The following is a 12624-nucleotide window of genomic DNA, read 5'->3' on the forward strand; positions in this document are numbered from 1 at the left end:
GATGAGAGAATTCGGTATTTAATTTTTGGGCAACTCAGACAAGCGCCCTGATTGGTGCGTTCAGAGCTCAGGGCAGGACTTTGATGACTCCATTAGGCAAGAGCCTACAGTGGGTAATAATACAAAAAATATACAGTGCTTAACACATTTAGCATAATAAATTGATTAATATGTATCTATAATTAAGACAGAGTTGACACATGGAGGAATACAATTTATTAGAGCAAATTCCATGAGACCTAATGCAAAAAACAAAGGCTACAACTTGATCACTTCCCTATCGGACATGTTTAAATGGATTAATTTATATGTATGTACACTTTTTTTTCCTTGCCTTGTAATGGCATGCTACAAGGACACGACCTCGATGCGTGGAACAAGACGAGAGGACAAACGTAATTTTTTTCGGCACAGGCGAGTGATGTAAGAAAAGGAGCTGAGGCGTTTACAAAGAAATGAACACAGTCAGGAGTTGCTGCTGTCCATGGGAAGAGTCTAAGTAGCGACCCTTGAACCACCGGTGGAAGAACAAGGTGGAATCCGTAATCAGTCTTCACAACAACCAACCAAAATCATGGAGCTCATCTCACGAATATTGTCAAAACCTTCTTCTGTGTTCCAAGTATTACCATACTGAGGAATATCAGGGACACTTTGAAAAGAAATAACGCTACCAGATTAAAGTCGTATATTTTTTAGGAGGAAAATGTATATTTTCAAGGAAGCAGTGTTATTTTCCAGGAAAAAATTTGATTTTAGAGGGGAAAAAATTAAACAATGAAGTATTGGAGAGGGGAAAGTTTGAGACAAACAAAATTTCAGGGAAAAAAAAGACATCTGAGAAAAAAAATTCAAGAAAAAAAATCAAGAAAACTATGGGAATTTAAAAACATCCATATATCCATCCATTTTCTGAGCCGCTTCTCCTCACTAGGGTCGCGGGTGTGCTGGAGCTATCATCGGGCAGGAGACAGGGTACACCCTGAACTGGTTGCCAGCCAATCGCAGGGCACATACAAACATCCAACCATTTGCACTCACATTCCCACCTACGGGCAATTTAGAGTTGTCAATTAACCTACCATGGATGTTTTTGGGCGGCACGATGCATGACTGGTTAGAGCGTCAGCCTCACAGTTCTGAGGACCTGGGTTCAATCCCCGGCCCCGCCTGTGTGGAGTTTGCATGTTCTCCCCGTGCCTGCGGCGGTTTTCTCCGGGCACTCCGGTTTCCTCCCACATCCAAAAAACATGCATTAATTGGAGACTCTAAAATTGCCCATAGGTGTGACTGTGAATGCGAATGGTTGTTGGGATAGGCTCCAACACGCCCGCGACCCTAGTGAGGAGAAGCGGCTCAGAAAATGGATGGATGTTTTTGGGATGTGGGAGGAAACCGGAGTGCCCAGAGAAAAGCCACGCAGGCATGGGGAGAACATGCAAACTCCACAGAGGGGGGGGGCCGGGGATTGAACCCCGGTCCTCAGAACTGTGAGGCAGACGCTCTAACCAGTTTTCCGCCGTGCCACTTTTAAAAATATTAAATAAAATATATTTTGGGGTAAAAAAAAAATATAAATTTTCCAGAGAATGTGGATATTTTTAAAGAGAAAAAAAAATCAGATTTCTTAGAAAAATGTGTTTGATATTTGAGATTTTCTTACGATATTTTACAAGCATAGTCTGACACTGTGATAAACATGCTGGCTCATCAAGTAGTAATGTTCACTCCAGCTTCTGATAATTGTAAAAAACACACGCCATTTCCTGTTAAATTCTGACTTCAATATATAATATAATCTATATATATATATATATATATATATATATATATATATATATATATATATAATTACGACTTCTCTAGAAAATAACAGATTTTCGATCAAACAAAAAAAAAAAAATCCCTGAAATTAAAAAAATCCATCCATCCATCCATTTTCTGAGCCGCTTCTCCTCACTAGGGTCGCGGGCGCGCTGGAGCCTATCCCAGCTATCATTGGGCAGAAGGCGGGGTACATCCTGAACTGGTTGCCAGCCAATCACAGGGCACATACAAACAAACAACCATTCGCACTCACATTCACACCTACGGGCAATTTAGAGTCTCCAATTCATGCATGTTTTTGGGATGTGGGAGGAAACCGGAGTGCCCGGAGAAAACCCACGCAGGGACGGGGAGAACATGCAAACTCCACACAGGCGGGGCCGGGGATTGAACCCCGGTCCTCAGAACTGTGAGGCTGATGCTCTAACCAGTCATCCACCGTGCCGCCAATTAAAAAAATGTTCTCAGTAATTTCTTCCCTCAAAAAGTTCGGAATTTTTTCACTAAGAAATATATTTAAAACATCTCTAAAATATACCGTTTGTTAAATATTTTCCCCCCTAAAAAATATGACAAATCGTGGTGCAATTATTAATTTTCTTGTCACCGTAGAACTGAAGCTCCTTGGTACTACAAGACATCTACCCGGAGAGCAGAATAAATAAAGAGCTGGAGCACATGTAGAAGTAGTAGAAGAAGAAGAGAAATGGCGTCAAAGACAAAAAAGCCAGGCTTATTGCGGAGTATGTCCACTCGAAACAGTTCACTCCGAGTCCACAGAAGAAGGAATTCTCCATTCAGACACGCAGGATCTCCAGACAATTGTTGTAGCAGATGGCGATCCAATCGGGCTGCGTGGACGCCCACTGCACGTTGTTAATCTCGCCCTCGGCCGTGTACGCCAGGATGGGGTCCTCGATGGCACGCGGCATCTGCTGGATGTCCCAGATCAGAGCCTGGTGGTCGTCGGCTACCGCGGGAGGAAGAGAAAAAAACACGAGAGGTAGAAGAAGACGTGCTGTTTCAAACGCAAGTACACGCTAGTCGTGTGACTTGGTAAAGCAACGTGTGGTTCGGGGTTACTCTTGTATGCCAAGTAACTAGGCTTTACACGATCAGGATTTTTGGGCCCGATCAGCGAGTTTAAAAAAACGATAACCGATCACAAGATTGAGGAATGTGTCTATTTAAATGACCTGTTCATTTACTGTATATACTCGTGTACTTCATTGCTCAAAAAATTATATTTACAATAAATAATGTATCTTTTTCTCTCTATTTATGCCAGTGAGGCATAGTGACAGACAGAACAAATGAATGGTCTTCTATTAGATGGCAGGAAGTAAATACAGTACAGTAATACAGTAATTAATCTATCCACTTTTTGTGACGTTTTTGTTTGTTGGTGTGTCGTGAGATTTTTCAATTGTAAAATATGTTCTTTGGCTCCATAAAGGTTGGAAATCACTGCTCTAGTCAGATCGTGTATTCTAATCAGTCAGGTCAAACCAACATTACAACATGACAGAAATAATGGGTGCTAACTTACTGTAATTAAATTACTTTATTTTTAATTAAATTACTTCACCCACACCGAAACTTTAAAGCATGATTCGACAGAACGGCGGCATGTTTAAGTACAACCGTTCGTGCTACCACTAGCTTGCAAGGCTATATAACGTTTTGTTGCCTGCTTGCGAGCCGTATCGTATTAAAAGTACGTTAACATACCTCAAGCAAGCCTTAAATGAACGTCCTCTCCTCTACTGAGCACCGGTGACCACAAACATAAGTCTTTCTCCATTTTGTCCTTATAATACAGTCGACGCGATCCACTCTTGTTTTCGTCGCCACGGTAACGAGTGTATCCGGTCGCATTTGAGTTGACAAGATTAAAGCCCAGTGATCGTAAAAAACAGGATGCGGTGGTATCGGAATACAAGATTGTATTGCAGTAGTCTGATATAGTGCAATCATGAAAGAGCAAATTTGTCTTGTAGTGTGATCCGGGCATTATGTGTTATCTGTCTCAGACGTGTTGTCTGTTCCACACCGCCAACATGTTTTTTTTTTGTTTTTTTTTTAAATAACTTTATTGGCCAACAGATATTTACAGTACTACGTCAAAAGACATGCGACAAGGCTAAAAATAAACTAGCTTTTGGATTCAAATTTAGTGTGCACGACGGCAGCGCAGAGTAAATGTCTTTTGCAGAAACGATCAATGACGTCATTGATCGGATCGTCGAATTATGACAATATTGAATATCTTGTGCAGTGCATTCTGTGTGTCTGCTCTGTACGATACCTCCTCTTTCTTTCAAGGAGCAAAGTAGGACGACCAGAAAAAAGTGTGTAGGCGTGTGATTTACCTGCAGTGCAGATGTGACATGAGGAGTGTGGCGCCCAAGCAATGCCGTTGACACAGGCTCGGTGGTTGTTGAGGCGAGCCACCGGCGTGCACGGCACACGCACGTCCAGGATCACAACCTTTTACACACAAACGCACACAACACGATTAGATATGTCGGAGGTGCACTGACGTTTAAAGAGTCTGCGGTTAAGCAATTCATGGCGCCTGATACTTCCTGAAACAAAACCTAACATGCATGGTTTTGTGAAGATTAAAGAAAATTAGGAATCTCCAATGAACCTAGCACATGATTTTGTAAACAAAGAAAATCTGGTCTTGAATGAAGCATATGTGGCACGGTGAACGACTGGTTAGCACATCTGCCTCACAGTTCTGGGGACCGGGGTTCAAATCCCGGCCGGCCCCGCCTGTGTGGAGTTTGCATGTTCTCCCCGTGCCTGGGTGGGTTTTCTCCGGGGACTCCGGTTTCCCCCCCACATCCCAAAAACATGCGTGGTAGGTTGATTGAAGACTCTAAATTGCCCTGAGGTGTGAATGTCAGTGCGACTGGTTGTTTGTTTCTAAGTGCCCTGCAATTGGCTGGCAACCAGTTCAGGGTGTACCCCGCCTCCCGCCCGAAGGTAGTGAGGATAAGCGATCATGAAAATGGATGGATGAAGCATATGTTTTTGTAAAAATAAGAGTTTAATCAACATCAGACAATTTAGTCTTCAAATTTGTTTTAAAAGAAATACAATTTAGCGTCTTGAAAGGGCCAAACATGTTTTTGTAAACATCAGACAATTTAGATTATTCATAGAGCCAAACATACGTTGTTTTTGTAAACAGAGACAATTTAGTCTTCAAGTAGCCGAACATGATTTGTAGTCAAACGTACATTTCTTTTGTTTTTTTTGCTTTTATTTTATAACCTCGTTGATGTGTTGTTTTATTGTACTGTCTTCATGTTTTCTTAACAGCAAAGTAAATTTCATGTTTTTGTAAACAATTACCTTAAAGAGCAAAGACAATTTAATCCTAAATGAAGAGAACTTTTTTTTGTAAACAAAGACCATTTGTTTTCAATGAAGTGAATTTTCATAAACTTCAAAGGCAGTATATTATTTTAGGACCACAGTCTTAAAAGACAATTTAGCGTCTTGAATGAACTTAACATTTTGTAAACATCTACAACGTAAACAATTCTGATTTCACTGAAATTAAAGATCAAAGGCAATTAGTCTTAAATCACCTTAACATGTATTTTGTAAACATCGACCACAATACAGTCTTGAAAGAACCAAACGTGGTTTTCAGACAGACAATTTAGTCTTAAATTAATATAGACAATGGTCAACCTTATGTCTGCATTTGGTAAACATCAAAAAGCAATTTAGTTTTCAGTAAAGGTCCCATACCACAATGCTGAATTTGAAAGAGTCTGCATTAAAGATGATGCCTGATGCCAGACGCTCTCTTTATGACAACTGGCCTTATAAATATGTTAAGCGGCCACGAAACTGACCTCCATGCCGTCCATGGCCATAGTGGCCAGGTAGTTGGGGTCCTGCTTGTTCCAGCAGAGGCGCAGCAGCGGGTGGTGCTGGGGGTCCTCGTAGATGATGGTGCTGTGCTCCAGATGCCGCAGGTCAAACATGCGCACCGAGCCGTCGGCGCCCACTGAGGCGAACATATCGCGGCCACCGCCCGCCCGACTGAAGGCGATGTCGTACACCTGCATGAGGATCACTTGATCAAACTAGGGCTTAGCGATTTGGCCTTAAAATTAAATCTCCTTTTTCCCCCCCATTAAAAAAAATTTAACTAAAAAGTACATTCACGTTTTTAAAAGTCCCCCCCCTTCACTCGTAGAAACACAAATGACAATTACTTTATTTAAATCAACTTTTGCTTTGCTTTTTTTTCCCCTCTCAATTCAGGGATTTGCTTAATTTCTTCAAATACCAAACAAGATTCAAAAACGTTTTTTTCCAGCAAGGATTTTCCCCCAGCATTAACGTTCTTCTTTTTAATAAGAAAAACAGCACTATAATATTGTGTATTATAAAAACACACAGTAATGACATAATTTAATAAACAGCTTGACGTGTCTTTTTTTTGAAGAATTGTTCACTATCTGCCAAATTGCTGCTTGTTGTAAAAGTGAGTCGAATTGCGTTCACTACCACCATACAGCGCTCTTATCTCAAATTTTTAGCTCGCAAGTCAAAGTAAAAAAATGTCCGCACAACAGCATGTATCTCAAGGCACCACTGGAATGTGGAAATAATTGCTTTCCCTTTTGTCAAAACATGTATGAGGCAACCACACTCTTTTTGTTTATTAAACATGTTGCACCGTCAATCCAAAAGGCTTCTGCAGCTCTAAATATACATGTATATTGGGCCAAAGGTTTCCAACGTGTGGATAAATTACTGCTTTTGCACCATATAAATGGGTACCATGTTATTGGCAATGTTCAGTGCAATTGACTCAGCAATTGTCTTCTCCTAGGCTCCTTGCCTCATGGAAATCAATGCAGGAATTCAAATCTCTAGTCGCTTTTTTTGAAATACTGTCTCTGGAGGGGTGGGAAAAGTTGTTAAGTTGACTGTGCTTTTGTAAACTAGCTCCTTTCTGTTTGCAGTAATGTTGTTGGTGCACGGTTTGAACTCGGAAATGAATTAATGGCCCAGCCCTACATCACACCAACCTCTTTGTCGTGGGCAATGAGCTGCGTCTTGACGTGTCCCGACACCAGGTTGACGCGGCCTAGAACCTGACCTGTCTCTAGACCCCAGATGGTGCAGGTGGTGTCAATGCTGGACGTGCCTGCACAGGTGGAATATTGTTAGGACAGATCTCATTTCCGCCAAACAGCTCCTTAGATTCTCCTTCTTGTTCTTACCCAGCAGGTTAGGGTCCACCTCGTTCCAGTCGAAGGATGTGAGCGGCGCGCAGAAGTCTGAGTTCTTGTTGTTGTTCAGCAAACATTCGAGACGTGTTTCTGTGTCACTGACCTGTAATGTGGAGTACATTTTTTTTGTACCTTTCACTTCTTCTCTGAAAAAAGGACAGTCGAAAAGTACGCTAGAACAGGGGTGGCCAAAGTCCACCCCGCTCTGTTCTTTAATCCAGCCCACCGAGCATTTACATTATCAAGAGTCCTGTATGTTGAACAGTTGCATAACACAAAAAAATAAATGCCACTTTATCCTTGAAAAAGTTGCTTTTTTCCCCCCAATGCTTTTGTTTTTACACAATCTGCTGTGTGATGCTTTACCCTAAACCAGTGATTCTCAAAGTATGGTTCAAGTACTACTAGTGGTACATGGGCTCCCCTAGTGATATGAAACAGAATCACGACCTAAATACATCCATCCATCCATCCATTTTCTGAGCCGCTTCTCCTCACTAGGGTCGCGGGCGTGCTGAAGCCTATCCCAGCTATCATCGGGGAGGAGGCGGGCTACACCCTGAACTGGTTGCCAGCCAATCGCAGGGCACATACAAACAAACAACCATTCGCACTCACATTCACACCTACGGGCAATTTAGAGTTGTCAATTAACCTATCATGCATGTTTTGGGGATGTGGGAGGAAACCGGAGTGCCCGGAAAAAACCCACGCAGGCACGGGGAGAACATGCAAACTCCACACAGGCGGGGCCGGGAATTAAACCCTGCTCCTCAGAACTGTGAGGCAGTAGCTCTAACCAGTCGTGCACCGTGCCGCCGACCTAAATACAGTTCAGTTGTATTTAATTAAGTTAGTTCTTTGTTAACTAAGTTCAAAACATTTCCACATAATCGGAAATAACAATTTGTTTTTAAACACGTATTTAGGTAAAATTCTTATTCAACCTTTATGTTCAATACATTTTAATTGAATAAATATTTCATTTTTATATTTTACTATATTTAACTCTTTCCTTGCCATGGATGAATGTTCAAATTGCATAATGTTCCAGTGGTTTACAATAAACAAAGTATAACTGTTTAGGAATAAAACCTCTGTCTTGTTTTAGATGAACACTGCATTTTAATGTTGGTCAATATCGTAGTACTTGGAGAGCCAAGTATTTTTTTAGTTGGTATTTGGTGCAAAAAGTTTGAGAACCACTGCCCTATCTATACTGCTGCTGTAACACCTGAATTTACCCTGTGGAGGTCATTACAGGATTATCTTATTTCGTATGTGTTGCGTTAATTTAGTTGTTTTTGATTTTATTTAGCAAAAATTGGATTGTTAAAACGGTATTAATTTATCTCAATAATATATTTCTTATTTTACTGTAGATAATCAGCTATCCCATTTTACATATATATTTTATTAATTGGTTAATTAAAAATAAACTAATCATGATTAATAAAATCTAAATAAGATTGAATTATTTTACTACTATTAAACTATTTTACATATGCATATTTAAAAAATATTTTAACCTCATCTATGAACAAGCTGGCCCATCTGTCTGTTTTAAAACTCAAATGTGGCCCTTGATCACAGAAATTTGCCCGTCTCTGCAGTAGAACCTCCAAAGTGAAATGCACAACTCTATAGGAAGTAATGTACAAAGGAAAAAAAAAAGTCCAGGGTCAGGCAATGTTTTAAGCAACATTCTTTTCTCTATACAAGTGCAAAAAAATAAGCCAACCACTGTAAAATAAAAGTAAAAACTAAGCTTACGAGTGAACTCATGTAATTGCACTGAATTCTATTTTTAAAAGTTCAGCGTAACCTTGGTTTTCGTATGTCCTAGCTTTCGTACAATTCAGTGTTTCGACGAACGTTTTCATCCATCTTTTGCTTGCGTTGTGGAATACGCCTTGCCATGGTCTGTGGTATCGTTTTTACACTATACGACAGAAGGTTCAGAGTGCCAGCCATTTGATAAAGATGGAAAGGTACACAATAGAATTCAAGAAAAAACTCAAAGCAAAGTACAAAGTCTCTCCCCTCCTCCCATCGTTCATCTGCAATCAAGAGTCTTCAATAAACATATAAGTGATGTCAAATGTTCATTTATCTACTTCATTAGAGATTTCTATTTATTTCACACTGTTTTCTGTAATCAAGACTATTGTTATTCTCTATAAATGTGTTCAGATTTTGGGTGTCTGGAAGAGATTAATGGGATTTACATTATTTCCTATGGGAAATATTGCTTAAATGTGATAGACATACCCTCCAGATGCGCAGGTAATCCCCACTGGTGGCCAGCAGGTCCGGGTAGACCCCTTTAGTGTCCGGGATCCACATGATCTTGGTGGTAGGATACGGGTGGTCGAAGGTGTTCCGACACACAAACTCTGAGCTCTCCTCTTCCAGACCCACCAGCTGGACCTGAATGTGCCACACAGCCACACACACACACACACACACACACAATATAATTTATATCCACACGAAAACCATCACTGATCATGTAAACATGCTGGTTAAACAGATAAAGCATATCATTTTTTTAACGCTGTCTGAGCTTAAAAAAAAAAAGTCCCTAAACAATGAAAAAATATAGATACAAATAAAGCATGTAGTTTTTGAAAATCCCTTAACATGTACAGTACAACCACAAAATAGTCGTTTTTGTAAGCTTTTTAAACATTTTAAGCAGGGCGTCATTTTAAACAAACCTAAACATTTACAGCAAGACTTTTATTTAAACATCTTTACACTTGACATCTAACACAAACCAATAATGTTGTCATTCTTGAATCATCCCTTGAATCATACATTTGAAGCAATAAATCATTTTGATTAACCCCTCTAAAAGAAGGCATTTTTTTGGATGCCTCCAACATTTAAAAACAAGTTATTGTGACACTCCTCAATCATTTTTAAACTTTCCCAGATTTAAAGAAAAGCATCATTTTGAACACTCCCTAAATATTTAAAACAAATCCATAATCTAGTCATTTTATAACACTCCCCATGCATTTTTTACAGTCCTAATCATTTTAAGCAAGGAGTCATTATAAATGTCCCCAAATGTTTAAAGCAAATTCTTATGATGTTTTTAAGTCCCTAAATATTAAAAGAAAAACAGTAATATAGTCATTTTAGAATGCTCCCTAAAAATGTAAACGAGGACTTTTTAAACATTTACAAAACATTTTAAACAAGACATTTTCACATCACTAAACATTTAAAGCAAGAAGTCCTTTTAAACAACCGCTAAACATTTTAAACAATGCATTTTAAACCTCCCTAAACATTTAAAACAAACCCATACATAAAGTGCCTTTTGAACGCCCCCTAACAGTTCAAACAAGATCTCTTTTGAATATTCATAAACAGTAACGCGAGTCCAGTCATTTTTGAACGCATCTTTATCGTTTAAAAAAAGACATTAATACAATTAAAAAACGATGTATTTTTCAACATTCAAAAGAATTCATTTTTTAACTTAAACACTTAAAGCAGCCCGTTTTTAAAACATGTACATTTCAAAAAAGCATTTTTGAACATCTTTAAACGTTTAAAGCGAACACACTATATTGTGAATTTTGAATGCTCCCTAAATACTTATAACAATTGATTGAAAACAACGATTTTTTTTACATTATCTAACATTTTAATACACACACATTAAAAACGATGCATCATTTGAACGCTTCCTAAACACTTATAAACAGGCATTTTAAACGTTCCTTAACACTTAAACCAATCCCACAATATCGCATTTTTTAATTAAGTCAAATAATTTGAATTTAGGTTGTAAAATAACGCTGTCTGAGATTTTTTCCAGTCCAACCAGATGATTTCATCATGCGTTGGTGCTCCACTGCACAAAACAACCAGCATTAGCATTAGCATCCATCGCGTTACTATCTTTAGCCCGGGTTTAATAAACGGCCGCCCAATGCAAAAATAAATAAATAAATAAACACAAAGAAAATGCACGCACCTTGTTGTTGTATTCTTCCACGAAGCTTCCCAGCGCCAAGCGAAAGCGTTTGTCCGGCCGCACGCTCCAGTTCATGGCGTAGACCGTCCATGGCGCCTCGTATTTGTAGATTTCTTTTCTCTTGCCGTGCAGCGACATCCTAGCGGAGCGGAGCTAACACCCTCGCGTTAGCTAACCGCGAATTAAGGCCCTCTTGGGGAGGCGAACGCGACCACTTTCGTTCTACCCGTGGGAATAATTAGTAGAAATGACGGTAGTGGTCGCCGTCGCGCCACCAGAACACTATTATAATTGCAATACTACGGCCACTTGGTCAACAAAGAGTGTCAGCCATAGCTCTCTCCGAACTACAGAGCTGTCAAGCTAGCGGACAACTACTTGACGACTTCCGGTTATGCCTTTCTATTTAGTAGAAGTACTACCTCTACAGCACAGGTACTTCCAAATGATACCGTTCAAGGTTGGGGGCGCGCCCGCTTTGTCTCCCCGGTCATAGCGGCCATAGAGTGTGGCGCTCTGAATAACCGAACAGCAACATTGTTTCCGAACTGTCCGGAGTGTAGCAGAGCTTAGTGCATTTCCGATTGCACCCCTAAAATCCATTTTGAGTATAAGCTCAGTATTTCTTTCACACCAACAATCAATTTGAGCATGTTATTACTATTTTCTACTTTGTAACATGTTAGTGATCTCCCAGACTGTTATGTGACCTTCAACTCGTTCAGAAATGTTTGAAAACATTCCACATTTCTCTGCACATCTTATTTGAAAGCTCTCCAACATAAATTACCGCTTCACATGTTCAGTTTATTAGATGATTCTAGTGTAGACTTCAAAATAATAATCGGCAGCCATATAGCTCTGAACTACAGAGACCTTTGAAAATCATTAACCAATAAATGATTTTATCATTTATTTCATGAATGTCCCATAAGCCCATCACTCAATTATTCTAGACTGAGATTTCAGTTTTATTGTTTAATACTTATAATAACCTAATTGATAAAGAAGAAATGGTGTTGTCGCTATAGGCATCTATCATAAAAACATAAATGCTGTAAAACATATATATCTACTAGGCAAATTTCACATTCAAGCCAAATACATTCATATTTTATTGTGAATGAAAAAAAAATTGTAAAACTCCTTAAAGGTGACAAAGAAAAATAGAAGCACATCCGAGAGAATATTGCCAATTTCTATCAGCGACAAATACAATTTTGTTTTAATTCAAAGTAATCTATGACACTTTTTTTTTTCTATTCTTATCATCTTACTATGTTTCAGTGTTGTACCTGAGCGAGTTCAATTAACTTAGTTCATCAACTAGTACATATTTTCTGCTAACGTGAACTGAATTTAGTTCATTTGTGCCTGATGAACAGTTTTCGAACTAAAGTTAATTTTCATTCATGAGTGCCAGGTTTTGTTAGGGACTTACGGGACAAACCTATCTATATTCGAGCCTTCATATCTCGGCGGACAAACTCTGAATTTGGCAACCCATTCATTGCGGCCGGGGCCTTCACCGGA

At 39.4% G+C, this 12624-nt stretch overlaps 1 protein-coding gene across 2 annotated transcripts; it reads right to left on the minus strand.

Moving 5' to 3' along the window:
- Positions 1-201: 201 nt before the first annotated feature.
- dcaf7 (ddb1 and cul4 associated factor 7) lies at positions 202-11563 on the minus strand. Of its 2 annotated transcripts, none has more exons than XM_061749241.1 (7): positions 11092-11563; positions 9369-9527; positions 7089-7200; positions 6894-7012; positions 5706-5915; positions 4200-4317; positions 202-2800 (listed from the first exon to the last, which is right to left on the minus strand). In XM_061749241.1, the coding sequence occupies exons 1-7, from the start codon at positions 11227-11229 to the stop codon at positions 2625-2627; spliced, it is 1032 nt and encodes a 343-aa protein (XP_061605225.1). In that variant the 5' UTR covers positions 11230-11563; the 3' UTR covers positions 202-2624. The 2 variants fall into 2 exon arrangements, with proteins under 2 accessions (XP_061605225.1, XP_061605226.1); XM_061749242.1 differs by having other exon boundaries at positions 202-2797; positions 11092-11550.
- Positions 11564-12624: the final 1061 nt, after the last annotated feature.

The sequence above is a fragment of the Phyllopteryx taeniolatus genome, chromosome 16 (genome assembly GCF_024500385.1).
Source record: "Phyllopteryx taeniolatus isolate TA_2022b chromosome 16, UOR_Ptae_1.2, whole genome shotgun sequence".
Taxonomy (NCBI): Eukaryota; Metazoa; Chordata; class Actinopteri; order Syngnathiformes; family Syngnathidae; genus Phyllopteryx; species Phyllopteryx taeniolatus.

Bases quoted from the DNA above. Each gene is read 5' to 3' on its own strand.
- dcaf7 (XM_061749241.1), bottom strand. From the start codon at position 11,229: ATGTCGCTGCACGGCAAGAGAAAAGAAATCTACAAATACGAGGCGCCA. The intron at 5,916-6,893 runs GTTGGTGTGATG...ATCCTCATGCAG, and splicing joins TCATTGCCCACGACAAAGAG to GTGTACGACATCGCCTTCAG. The intron at 2,801-4,199 runs GTAAATCACACG...TTCCTCCCGCGG, and splicing joins ATGTCACATCTGCACTGCAG to TAGCCGACGACCACCAGGCT.